This window comes from Emys orbicularis, chromosome 11 (assembly GCF_028017835.1).
Source record: "Emys orbicularis isolate rEmyOrb1 chromosome 11, rEmyOrb1.hap1, whole genome shotgun sequence".
In the NCBI taxonomy this organism is placed as follows: Eukaryota; Metazoa; Chordata; order Testudines; family Emydidae; genus Emys; species Emys orbicularis.
In genome coordinates this window covers 13,467,550-13,481,212 of record NC_088693.1, presented here as the reverse complement: position 1 = coordinate 13,481,212, position 13,663 = coordinate 13,467,550, and the positions used below count along the sequence as shown (strand labels likewise).

Below are 13,663 nucleotides of genomic sequence, written 5' to 3'. Positions count from 1 at the left end.
ATGAGAATCTACAACCCCCCCCTCTCCCTTTTCCTGTCTTGAATTTGCTGACTGCAGGAGTCACCCTGAGCAGCTGATTCTCAGATGACTTAGGATGGGTCCTGTTGTGCCAGGCTCTACCCAGAGGGATCAGGCTGGGGATGGGAGGAGCAGCTTTTCTACTGAGTGTGAGAGAGCAATTTGTGCCAGGCTAAACAGAGGGGGGAGGGGCCATCTCTCACTCTGTAAGGGGGAAGGAACTGCCCATCCACTACCCTGTACCAGTTACACCCTGTGCTGAGGCCAGGCAGGCACCTCTAGCCCCATGACCTACCATGCCAGCTGGGCCTCGCTCCTCTTTCTCCCCTTCCCAGTATTTCTGCCCCAGCTTCTTGCTCCTCAATATTCCCCCCCCCCCCCCCCCACAGTCATTCAATCTCCTTCCAAATGTAGGTTTTTCTTGCTTTCTTCGTTTTCTCCTGCAATCCTGTGTGAGGTTTTTCCTTCGTTCGTCCTCCCTCCTTCCCATTTCCCTTTCCCTGGGCGAGCTGTTTCCTTCCCCAAACCTCCCCTCCTCCAGGGACAACCCCCCCCCCCTTCGCCCTGTCCTCCTTCCCTAGTTTTCTCCTTCCTCCTCTCCTGCTTTCCTTGTCTCACCTGTCCCCGTGCTGCCCCCATCCCTTCAGGTCCCCAAGCTCCTCATTTATTTAAACCAGGCCTCCCCCTCCTTGGCTCCTCTCCTGCCCCAGCTCTCCGCTCGCTTGCCCCCAGCAGCTCCACATCCCTTGCTCCTCGCTTGCCCCAGCCTTTCCTGGCGAGGTGACACCTCCTGCTCCCTAGCCGGGGGGAGACTCCCCTGCAGGGGGCAGCAGAGGGCAGGGAGCGCAGGTTGCCCCTGGCCTCGCCCCTGCGCCTATCGGAGCCCTTGGGCAGGCGCAGGGGAGGGCGGAGCCGCCGGGAGCCCCGTGTGTCCGCACCTGAGCGGCTCCCGCCCCGCGTTAAGAGCCGAGGGCGGCTGGAGTCCGGAATGGAGCAGGCGCGCGGGAGCAGATGCCCCGCTCCGGAGCCGCTGCACTAACTTTGGGTGCCCGGTACCGAGCGCGGACCCGTGCGCTGGGGGAGAGAGACTCGGCTCAAGCCGCCATGCAGCCAGCGGCTGCCGCCTGCGGGGACTCCGGCCCCGGGCCGGGCGAGCCCAGCGGGCGAGCTCCGTGTGCCTCCGCCGGGCAACAGCAGCAGGAGCCGCCCCGGCTCCTCCAGGAGCTCGGCGCCTTCGTGGCCCGGGCGCTGTTCTGCCTCGCCCCGGTGTACCTGGCCGGCTCCCTGGGGCTGAGCACGAGCTGGGTGCTGGCGGGCTTGGGGCTGTGGATGTGGTGGCGGTGGAACCGGCGCGGGAAGCGATCCCGGCTCTCGGCGGCGTTCGGGCTGCTCGCGGAGGAGGAGAAGGAGGCGATACACCAGGGCATCGCTTCCCAGCACCTGCCTGCGTGGGTGAGTGCGGGTCAGACCGGGAGCAGCTGGGTTGTGTGTTGGAGAGTCGAGCTCCTCGCTCTGCAAATGGCCAGTGTCGTCGTCACAGGCTACAGGGGAACCCTGGGTCAGCGCAGCTTCTGCATGTTGGAAATCTGGCTTCAAATGACACACCTTGGCCCCATCTCTGTAACTTGAGTGGTATTTCTCTCAAGGGGGGAGGGCTTGGATCTTGTAGTAGGACCCAGGTTTGGGAAAGAGGGGGGATTATCTCTGTTGGGGAAACTTCTTGGAAACTACTTGTCACTTGGCTCATTCTAAAATACTTGGGAAATCTTTTGGGGCCCGGATAAGTCAGTTCTGCCCAGGGGAGTCAGCTGTGAGCCAGAAGTGATGGAAGCAGAAGCAGGGCCATCCTGGCCATCTTCTTTTACTTTGGACTTGTAAAATTAACAGTTGTGTACCCTGACATAGTTCTCTGCTACCTTTGGTTTTGCCCGACTGTGAAATAGGGACACCATTATTCTGAAATACAGTCAGTTGGAGGTACTATACCTGCCCATAAGCCTTCCTGAGAATTTTTACAGCTTTACAATTCTATTTCCTCATTTTAAAATGTTTTTCTGCTTTGTTGTGGGAAAGACCCACATAAACAGCTGGTTAAGCTAACTATATATACAGAGGAAACAGCAAAACTGGCTATACACATGTACTCTGAAATGTACAACATAAACTTAAATAAATACTTCAGTCTTTCAACTTCAACAATCGTTACTTATAACCATAGTAAGGAAAACACTTTCAGACGTTAGTGTGACTTTTAAGTTGCTGATGCCCCATTACCATGAACCACATCTGCCCAATGGAAAGGGTTTCCTATATGCATGACTGTAGTTACTGGATCTGTCCCAAGTAACTTTATTGTTATCAAATTCCTTTTTATAAAACGAGAAGCTGTTGTAAAATTCCTGGCCTGTAAAGTGTGTCTCTTGTGCAACCGTTTGGGCGATAGCAACCAAAACAATTGGTTCCCACATGCAGGTATTGACAGTGTGTGTCTAGTTCCTTCTCTCTAAAGTACTCCCTGTCATTAGATCATATGGCAGCATCTGGCTTTGCCATTATGCAGCTATTCAACTTATTTACATATGGTGGTGTCTGCTACAAAAGGAGTTGTAGGTAAATTACGTCAGACTTCTTGATAAAGAGTGCTGCTACTTTGAGGCCCTTGTAAATGTCAGGTGTTACCTTTGCTTGCTTGCAACACATGGGGAGATAAGCGTTTATGCTGGCTACAGAGTTGCTGGATCTGTACATTCAGACACTCTCCTGCTTGCTTAAATAAACTGGAATATGTACCAGGATATTGAGTTGTGAGAGGTGAAATAAAGGCAATAGTAGCTTCTTAAGCCAGAAAAAAATCTCTTACTTGCATTACTATGTAATGTGAATACTAATCTGAAAGCTTTAATATTAGTCAAAGACACACGTTGTTCCAAACGTGGTTGTATGGATACGTGTAACAGGTAGGGGATGATGCATTTCCCCCCACCCCGGCCCAGTGAATCCTGTTTCAAATGTACACTATCGAAATAGCTGGGATGCATTGTGTTAAGTTTCAGAGTAGCAGCTGTGTTAGTCTGTATCCGCAAAAAGAACAGGAGTACTTGTGGCACCTTAGAGACTAACAAATTTATTTGAGCATAAGCTTTTGTGGGCTAAAACCCACTTCATCGGATGCATCTTGTTAAGTATGTTAATGTTACGTATTTTTCCTCCAGTCTCAGCTATTTATTTCAGAATCTTGCTCATCCAAAAAATTTAAAATATATTCCTATCCTCTACTACCATTAACCTCCAATCCCCATAAACATAATAACTTCCGCATTTATAAAACGTTTAACAAACTGACACTATCCGGTTACAACTTAAACAAACTACAAACAGGTTTCTGTATTTGTTACCAATTTCTAAATTATTCGACTTGAAATGCCATAAATCTAAATGTACTCCTAACTGTGTGTGTTTTGGTGGCTCATTCTCTGTAAAGTCTCTGTTTGGATAATGAAAACTGATTAGTCAATTTTTCTTATAGTCAGCATTACTTTCTGACATAGCCAGATACTGTTATGTTTGCTTAAACATGCGGCAGGGGAATGTTTTGTCCTTTTAGAAAACAAACTGTTTCCATTTCTATTTAAAAAGAATAAATAAAGGGAGGCATTTCCACTGATGGAAACATGTAGCAAACTGTCATACAAAGGCTACACTTTGGGCTGTAAATTGACCTGGCAATGGCCCAAATCCTGGAAGGCTCTAGTGGCCTTCAACTCGCATTGCCTTCAGTGGGAGAGGAAAGTGCTTAGCACCTCCCAGAACTGGGTCCGGTTGTTTGTTTTTGTTTGGTTGTTTTTTTGTTTTTTAAACAAAAACTAGTGCTTCTGCCCTAAAAGGATTCTCTGCCTCTTTTCTGCTGGCCCCAGCATTCCATTTGTAGGTGGGATTTCTGATTTACTTTGGAGCCTTTGCCCATATGACTATAACTTGAAAGATTAATAAATGCATTGTTGTCAAGTATTGCCACTTTATCATGAGTCTTGGGATGTTTGGTGAGTCTTCAAGTCCCAGCTGATGGAATCAAGAGATTCTCATGGAATTGCAACTATCATTTTGTAAGAGGGTTCAGTTTAGATAACTCGGCTCAGTTGGTGTTTATTAATCCGATAGATTAGCACAATACAGAAGGGGTCAGTACTTTACCCAAATTGGGGAAACAGGTTTGCAGCTCTTTCCTATTCTAGCCTTTTTTATGCTCAACTTGTTAACATCTGGGGAGTTTTCTATGTATTGTAATCTCATTAACACAAACCCTTTAATCCCTTTTCTTACATGGTTTCATAACTTGTTTTCAGGGTACCAAGGCATCTGCACCAATTATTCCTAATACTTTCTTTGGTCATAGGTACATATACCAATTATCAATGCATGCCATAGGTTGCCTACCCCTGCTTTAATGTGTTTATCCTTGCAACACTGCTGTGAGAGTGTGCAGTGCACGTCATCTCATTTTGCAGATGTGGAGCTGAGGCAGAGACCCTGCCCAAGATCACACAGGAATTCTGTGGCAGAACAGGGACCTGAACGCAGGTCTCGAAGTCCTAGGCTAGTGCCCTAACTACTGGGGAATTCTTCCTTTTTAATGCCCCATCTCTCTTATGACTTACTGCTACGATGGCCCATGCTGGCCAGGCATCCCCTGTTTTGATGCCTGAAACAATGCTACGCGGTTATCAGAGTGCAAACATGAGGGTGGGGAAGGAATGAAAAATCAAATGTAGGTTCCTTTATCTTCAAAAAGATACTTGCTCCTTTTGTCCAGGAGCATTGGTAATCTAAAGTCACCTCGTAATCTGCAGAATGAAGGGCAGCAGCAATACAAGCTTCTCAGTACCACCCCATTAATGCAGCTCAAACCTCACCCGGAGACACTGCCCCCTGGGATGAGGACTGTTCACTGAACACAAATATCAATTTCTTTAATCCATTAAACTGGAGATTAAATATGAGATGGCTCTGAGGCATCTCACTATAAATAATTATTGCCTTGAAACTGACAACTGACTGATTCCATGACTGTCTCTCCAAGGACCTTTCCACACATGATGACAGACTGACAGTAAAGTTGGTGATCATCTGGTTCCTGTAATCCTCCTTCATGTTAAATGTCAGTAGTGTTTTATCTGTATTGATCATCACCTGCCTTCACTAGCAAAATTAACAAAGGTTTATTTGTGAGACAGGCCTATCCTGCAACATGATACAGAAACTCTCAGTAGCTTGCAAGAGTAGAATTAAAGTTACCTGACCACTACCTTGTACCTAGGGCTTCTGTTTCTCTGGGTTTATTAATTTAATTTCGGGGGTGGGGTATTTTCAGCAATTTTTGAGTTGTGTAGGTATCAGGGCTTTTCAGGGCTTCCTCTTTTATAGTATAATGCAGGGGTCAGCAACCTTTCAGAAGTGGTGTGCCGAGTCTTCATTTATTCACTCTAATTTCAGTTTTCACGTGCCAGTCATACATTTTAACGTTTTTAGAAGGTCTCTTTCTAGAAGTCTATAATATATAACTAAACTATTGTTGTATGTAAAGTAAATAGCATTTTTAATGTTTAAGAAGCTTCATTTAAAATTAAAAATAAAATGCAGAGCCCCCCAGACAGGTGGCCAGGACCTGGGCAGTGTGAGTGCCACTGAAAATCAGCTCGCATGCTGCCTTTGGCATGCGTGCCATAGGTTGCCTACCCCTGGTATAATGAGAAGATTTCATTGGGCACGTCCCAACATTTTTATCTAAATAGGATTCTTTCATTTTTATTATGAGTATAAAAATGATGTACTTGTTTAAGCTCTGTATCCTTGTTAATGAGCCCCTGGTTTAGCACTGAGTGTGTTTGTTCCCTAGTGTGCTTTAATGTAATATTGTTTCAAACGGTACATCAAGATCATAGCCTTGGTCAGCCTAAACCAGGGGTAGGCAACCTATGGCACGCGTGCCAAAGGAGGCATGCAAGCTGATTTTCAGTGGCACTCGCACTGCCCAGGTCCTGGCCGCTGGTCCGGGGGGGCTCTGCATTTTAATTTAATTTTAAATGAAGCTTCTTAAACCTTTTAAAAACCTTATTTACTTTACATACAACAATAGTTTAGTTATATATTATAGACTTCTAGAAAGAGACCTTCTAAAAACGTTAAAATGTATGACTGGCATGCAAAAACTGAAATTAGAGTGAATAAATGAAGACTCGGCACACCACTTCTGAAAGGTTGCCTACCCCTGGTCTAAACCCTAGTGCTCATGTGGGGCCTTGCAGGGCAGGCACCTCTTCCCTTTCTTTACCACATCTACTTCTGTTTTGTGTCACGCTCCCTAGAGGGTCTCCAGCCCATTCTTCCTCCTTTTGGGTGCCCTGCCCCCACTTTTCTCCTTCTCTGCAGGTAGAGTTTTGCAGCATCCCATTTGAGTGGTGAGAGCTGCTGAGAGAGTTGGCCGTGCTTGCTGGGCAGCCACTGGAGCTTCTGCCTTAACTGCAACAAGTGTTTAATTTAAGAGTTGGTTGCATGATGATGACATGGTTTGGTTACAGCTGAAGACTGTCCCACTGCCTGTGTGGAAACAGTCATAAACTTCTTCCCTGGCAAGCCCTGGGCTAGCAGAGTGAGATGCCTGGAAAAGTGATCCCAGTAAAATAGTTCTCTATTTGCCATGGCTGTGTGCCTCCACTTCACCACAACCTCAGGACTTGTGCTCAGCACTGCATGGCCATGCTGAAGAACCGATGCTCGTGTTTCATAATACTACTGTTTAATTCATTCTGTGAGAACAACTGGCATGCTCAGAAAGCAATCGGAAGCAAGGAACATCTCAGGAGAATCTGTAAAGCACAGTGAGATAGAATAAGTGCAGTGAGCGTGAATGGCAGAACGGAGAAGTGCAAAAATATGTTGTGAAGGCCATCGTAAAGCTCTGATGGCAAGGGGTGAGGGGAACCAGACTTCTAGTGCAGAAATAAGTTAACTTGCTTTCTTGAATATCTTGCTTATAGCATCTGAAGTCCACTGGCTCTTCTGGGTTCACTTGAAATGCAGGATATTTATGATGTCCCACAGCAGTGCATTTTGGAGCAGCACTAGTCAATGCAAAGTATCCACTCTAGAGCATCACTAGTGAAGGCAGAAGTCTTTCAGAGGCTGTAAGTGCCTTCCTTTTTGAAAACTGACAGATTTCTGGCCAAGCCTGTAAGTGGGAACACCCATTTCTCTGCTCACCCAAGTTTTTTCTTTTCGCTGATTTCCTTGGGTTTGGTTAAGAGTGGTCTTGCCATCCCATATGAATGGCACTCTGTAAATCTTGGGAAGTTCAATATTCTGTTGTCTGTATGACCGCCTGATATTGTCGGCTGTATGCATTTGAATGGTAATGAGATGTCAAACTGCATAAAATCTTGTTCGTCTCTTTGACAAACCACTTTTTGCTCACCTTCCCCAAGAGTGAATGTGGTGTGTGTGGTTTTTTTGGTGGGGGTGGGGGGAAAGGGGAGGGGAGAATGGAGACTTGAATTACATGTTTGTTTCCATTCCGAATGCTCACAAGGATACTAAAACAATGAGAGGCCAATCTAATTGTGCCAAATGAACTACATTTGTCCAAGCCATTCTCTGTTCTCCAATGGGGTACTGTATTTTCAATTGGCTATGCACTTTCTTTTCAGGCCATAAGTGTTGGGATACATATGAGAAGGACTGAGACATGGGCTAAAACTCTCTGAGCCGATAAGCTAAAAAAGACCAGATTAGTCTTTTAGGTTGAGAGGCAAGCTTTTTTCATCTATACTGTAGCTGGTATTTCCATGCTTTGCAATACTAGCTTTGTGCCTGTCTTGTGTCAGTCTAGTCTTGTAAACTAGTTGAATTAATTTGTAATTATTGCATGTCCTGTGGCTTTTTCCCTTTATTTTTTTTATGTATTTTATGCCAACAGGTTTGGTTTCTATTAAAGATAACTGTAATTGGCTGTATAGAGTGCGATGCTGGGATGGCTGCTTGTTTCCTGCAGGGAAGAAAATTGACTCCACCTTTTAAAGAAGGTGGCAACAGAAATATAGCAATAGCTTGGCTACTTTGTCAAGGGAAAAATACGTTTGGCATTCTGTCCCCTTCTTCCCCCCCACATCCAAGTATATCATCCCCACCCCGAATGGTGCTGGGAAGAATCATAGAATATCAGGGTTGGAAGGGACCTCAGGAGGTCATCTAGTCCAACCCCCTGCTCAAAGCAGGACCAATTCCCAACTAAATCATCCCAGCCAGGGCTTTGTCAAGCCGGGCCTTAAAAACCTCCAAGGAAGGAGACTCCACCACCTCCCTAGGTAACGCATTCCAGTGCTTCACCACCCTCCTAGTGAAATAGTGTTTCCTAATATCCAACCTAGACCTCCCCCACTGCAACTTGAGACCATTGCTCCTTGTTCTGTCATCTGCCACCATTGAGAACAGCAGAGTTCCATCCTCTTTGGAACCCCCCTTCAGGTAGTTGAAGGCTACTATCAAATCCCCCCTCATTCTTCTCTTCTGGAGACTAAACAATCCCAGTTCCCTCAGCCTCTCCTCATAAGTCATGCGCTCCAGACCCCTAATCATTTTTGTTGCCCTCCACTGGACTCTTTCCAATTTTTCCACATCCTTCTTGTAGTGTGGGGCCCAAAACTGGACACAGTACTCCAGATGAGGCCTCACCAATGTCGAATAAAGGGGAACGATCACGTCCCTCGATCTGCTGGCAATGCCCCTACTTATACAGCCCAAAATGCCGTTAGCCTTCTTGGCAACAAGAGCACACTGTTGACTCATATCCAGCTTCTCGTCCACTGTGACCCCTAGGTTCTTTTCTGCAGAACTGCTACCTAGCCATTCGGTCCCTAGTCTGTAGCTGTGCATGGGATTCTTCCGTCCTAAGTGCAGGACTCTGCACTTGTCCTTGTTGAACTTCATCAGGTTTCTTTTGGCCCAATCCTCTAATTTGTCTAGGTCCCTCTGTATCCGATCCCTACCCTCTAGTGTATCTACCACGCCTCCTAGTTTAGTGTCATCGGCAAACTTGCTGAGAGTGCAGTCCACACCATCCTCCAGATCATTAATAAAGATATTAAAGAAAACCGGCCCCAGGACGGACCCTTGGGGCACTCAGCTTGAAACTGGCTGCCAACTAGACATGGAGCCATTGATCACTACCCGTTGAGCTCTCGTGGTATAAGAGGTGGTATAAGATGTGGGCCTGAGAGCGGGACACCTGACCCCGATACAAGGCTTTGTTTAAAAGGAGATTTTTAACTAAGGGTTTCCTGTTAGCCCATAACCTTCTAACATTGCTTATTCTTGGTGAATTTCCATTAAACTTGACTGTTCTAAATGCTGACTTCTGAAGAAGGTTATGAGAGAAAATGCTGAAATAGGGTTTTTAGCATAAATCCAGGCTACTCAATAGACTTCTCATTGTTCTTTACTGCCTGAGTTAGTCAGGTAGCATCTTTAAAGCTCTGAAGTATGGATATTGAAGAGTATAAAAATATGTTATACTTGTGTGACCAGGGGAGCCACACCAAGGTTACTTAATTAGGGCAAACTGCAAAGAAGGGGCAGACAATCCCCAAAGCTGGTGGTCATTCCAGTACTTAGATCCACCAAGCTAGCCTCAAACAGCGTCTATAATACCTCCCTGATTACCCAGGAGCCAAAATACAGTTCACTTAAAGCAACCCAGCCTTAGGCCTCCACCCAGACGCCCAAGTCAAATATGAAGATTACTGAAAATCTTCTTATCATAGAAGAAAGTTCTACCAATCCCAAAGGATCAGACACATTACCTCCCAGGTTAATGAATATTTCGGATCTTACCCAGATACACGCTTACAGCCAATTCTTATTAACTAAACTAAAATTTATTTAAAAAGAAAAATGTTGGTTAAAAAATCAGTATACAGACATGAGTACAGTTCTGAGATCAGATTTGTAGTAGAGATGGTGAGCTTTGTAGTTGCAAAGAGTTCTTTCAGAATTAGTCCAGAGGTTATAGTCCAATGTCCATATTCAGGGTGATCCTGATGGGATTGGAGATCTGTCTTATGACTCAAGCTTCCCCTGCATCAAGCAGATCTGAGATAAAAAGGATCAAGACCCAAGACACCTTTATACAGTTCCAGGCCTTCTCTTGACATCTGAGTCCTTAGGTGAACAATAGGCAATCATGACAGGTTTCAGAGTAGCAGCCGTGTTAGTCTGTATCCGCAAAAAGAACAGGAGTACTTGTGGCACCTTAGAGACTAACAAATTTATTAGAGCATAAGCTTTCGTGGGCTACAACTCTATATGCATCCGAAGAAGTGGGTTGTAGCCCACGAAAGCTTATGCTCTAATAAATTTGTTAGTCTCTAAGGTGCCACAAGTACTCCTGTTCTTAATAGGCAATCATGGAGACTTTGAAGTAGAAGTAGACCTATTTCCTAAGCATCACCAGTAATTAGCTCCAGGGAGTAACATAAGGCAGTTGCCTGTTTTCCACCATTCACAGGTGATTTGCTGTACATTTCAAAGAGATTAATACAGTGATAGCACTATTTTTACAGTTCATTTAAATGTTAAGATCTCCTTTTGATCCCCCGAATTAACAGAATTCAGCATAGACAGGAACCCTTTGGTTACATTGTTAAGCTCTAACAAAATGTTTGTTTTTGTGTGTTTTACATATGTAATCTAAAATATGTCCCTAGAGGTTGGATTTGGGTTATTTATCCTGCAGGATGCTTAACCCTTTCTGGCCATGTGTCACAACTTGCAATTTTTCAGATAGTGTTTGTTGTTCCCACCATGGCAATGGGCTGATCTAGTCACAACCCACAAAGTAAATGTCTGAAACTGATTTCCCTCCCCCCGCCCCCAAATATACTGTGGCCCTGTTCTGATCACAACTGGTTTAGTTCCTCAGTTTCCCATTGCGTAATGAAGAGGGGAAAGGGAACGCTTTGCTAATGCTGCTTTATTGTTGGTGGTATGTAGTTTTCACATTAATCATGTAAATGGATCCAGAGGCAATGTGGTATGAATAAAGAATCCTAGAAATGTAGGGCTGGAAAGGACCTTGAGAGGTCAAGTCCCAGCCCCCTGCACCGAGGCAGAACCAAGGCCTGGTCTACACTACGACTTTAATTCGGATTTAGCTGCTTTAATTCGAATTAACGCTTGACCCGTCCACACAACGAAGCCATTTAATTCGAATTAAAGAGCCCTTTAATTCGATTTCTGTACTCCTCCTCGACGAGAGGAGTAGCGTCAAAATCGGTATTGTTAATCCGAATTAAGGTTAGTGTGGCCGCAATTCGATGTTATTGGCTACCCACAATGCAACGCTCTGGAAATCGATGCTACTACGGTAGCTTGGACGCACACCACCGAATTAATGGTGCCTAGTGTGGCCGAATACATTCGAATTTATAAAATCGGTTTCCTAAATTCGAATTATATAAATTCGGATTAATCCCGTAGTGTAGACATACCCCAAGTAAATCTATTCTAGGCCATCCTTGACAGGTTTTGTCAAACCTGTTTTTAAAAACCTCCAGTGAAGGGGATTCCACAACCTTCCTTGGAAGCCTATTCCACAGCTTAACTAGAAGGATGGTTAGAAAGTTTTTTCCTAATATCTAACCTAAATCTTCCTTGCTGCAGATTAAGCCCATTACTTCTTGTCCTACCTTCAGTGAATATGAACGTTGATCATTGTCCCCTTTCTAAAAGACCCTAACATGTTTGAAGACTTTAAGGTTCACCCTCAGTCTCCTTTTCTCAAGACTAACCATACCCAGTCTTTTTCAGGGTGGATTGATTTAAGTCAATCATTTAAATCAAGTGAAAAGCCTTGATTTACATAATCGATTTTAATCAACTTTTCCATTTGTACTTGTTTTCTCAAGAAGGGTGCATTCTCATTGGTTGATATAACCATTAAAATATGTTGATTTACAACTAAATAGAGCTTTTTACACTAGATATGGTACTTTTTTTTTTTTTTTGCTACGTAGGAGGGTTAACTATAACTATAAACTATAACTATATATATAATGTAGCTTAATATTTTCAGAATTATATTGTACATTTTAGTATGTTAGAAAATGGTGAATGATATATTGCTTATTTATTAGATAATGTTTTGCTCATGATTTGTATTAACCTTCATTAATTAAATTTCATTTACTATTCTAAACACACAACAGCATATAAAATGTTTTATTAAATAAAATCTTAAGTATGTTTTGATACATAAGCTTCTCTTAACATTATATATTCAATTCAGATTTAATTTTCAACAGGTTTATTTAAAAAAATATCACTTTTTTTTAAAAAATTTGAATTTTTTTATTTTCCAAAAATCATGGGGTTTTGTTTGTTTTTGTGTTTGTTTGTTTGTTTTTTTTTTTTTTTTTTTTTTTTTTTTTTTTAATCCATCCTGCTGTTTTTGTTTGTGTGGTGTTTTGTTTTTTTGTTTGTTTGTTTTTTGGACCTTGCCTCATGTCACTTTTGTAGCTCTCCTCTTGACTCCAGTGTGTCCAGAACTGGACACAATACTCCTGCTGAGGCATCACCAGTACCAAGTAGAGCATGACATTTCTCTCCCATGTTTTACATCCGAAACTCCTGATAACACACCCCAGAATTAGCCTTTTTTGCCACTACACCATGTTGTTGACTCGTATTCCATTTGTGATCCCTATAACCTGAGATCTTTTTCAACAGTACTACCACCTAGCCAGTTATTCCCCTTTTTGTATTTGTGCATTTGGTTTTTTGCTTAAGTGTAGTACTTTGCACTTGTCTTTTTTGAATCTCATCTTGTTGTTTTGAATTCATGTCACTTCAGAAGTAACAGTGTAATAATAAAAGACACATGGGACATGAGATTGTGTTGATGGACTGCATGCCTTCAAACCTGAGCTCTGTTTCCACATCCCAGCTACTCTTACATAAAGCTGCATAGTTATGTGTAATGCGCGATGTAATCACTTTATTTTTCTTTGCAACTAGATCCACTTCCCTGATGTTGAACGGGTGGAATGGCTGAACAAGGTGAGGAGGTGTTAATGAAGCTGTATCTGAAAATATTTTTAGTGAACTGTCTCTGCTCTGGAGTTACTCCGCAGCACAAACTTAAACATACAACTATAATAAAAATAACAACTTGCTATTTTAGGGAGTGATGAGATTTAATGCCTTTGCTTAAACCTTTGAGCACATGAAATCTGTGCAGATTCAGTCTGAGCTGAGTGCTTGTCTCCTTAAGGGCTATGCCTACTCTCCTGGCAAACGTGACTCCAGAATGCTGATTGAACATAAGAAAACCCTCCTTTAAAACTCAGACTTCCAGTCTTCCTTCCTTTTAACCCCTGCACTACAGCTGCTGCTTAAAATCTAAATACCAGGAACTAACATGCTTGTGTACCAGTAATTGATCTCCTGATCTTTCCTGCCCCTATTGCACACCCGCCCCCTCCCCCCCCCTACATTGTCACCCTTTATAGTTGTCTCATCAAGTCTGAATTGCCAGCTCTTATGGGAGGAGAACCGTCATGTTTGCTTGTTGAGTTAATAGGAACACTTAGAAGTAGAA

At 43.7% G+C, this 13,663-nt stretch overlaps 1 protein-coding gene across 1 annotated transcript in view; it reads left to right on the top strand.

Annotated features, from left to right (window-relative positions):
- Nucleotides 1-1,122: 1,122 nt before the first annotated feature.
- ESYT3 (extended synaptotagmin 3) overlaps nucleotides 1,123-13,663 on the top strand; it is a 57,373-nt gene continuing 44,832 nt past the window's right edge. Inside the window, exons 1-2 of the mRNA XM_065413568.1 lie at nucleotides 1,123-1,470; nucleotides 13,081-13,122. Coding sequence (XP_065269640.1) covers nucleotides 1,123-1,470; nucleotides 13,081-13,122 — 390 coding nt within the window. The remainder of the gene's footprint in view (nucleotides 1,471-13,080; nucleotides 13,123-13,663) is intronic.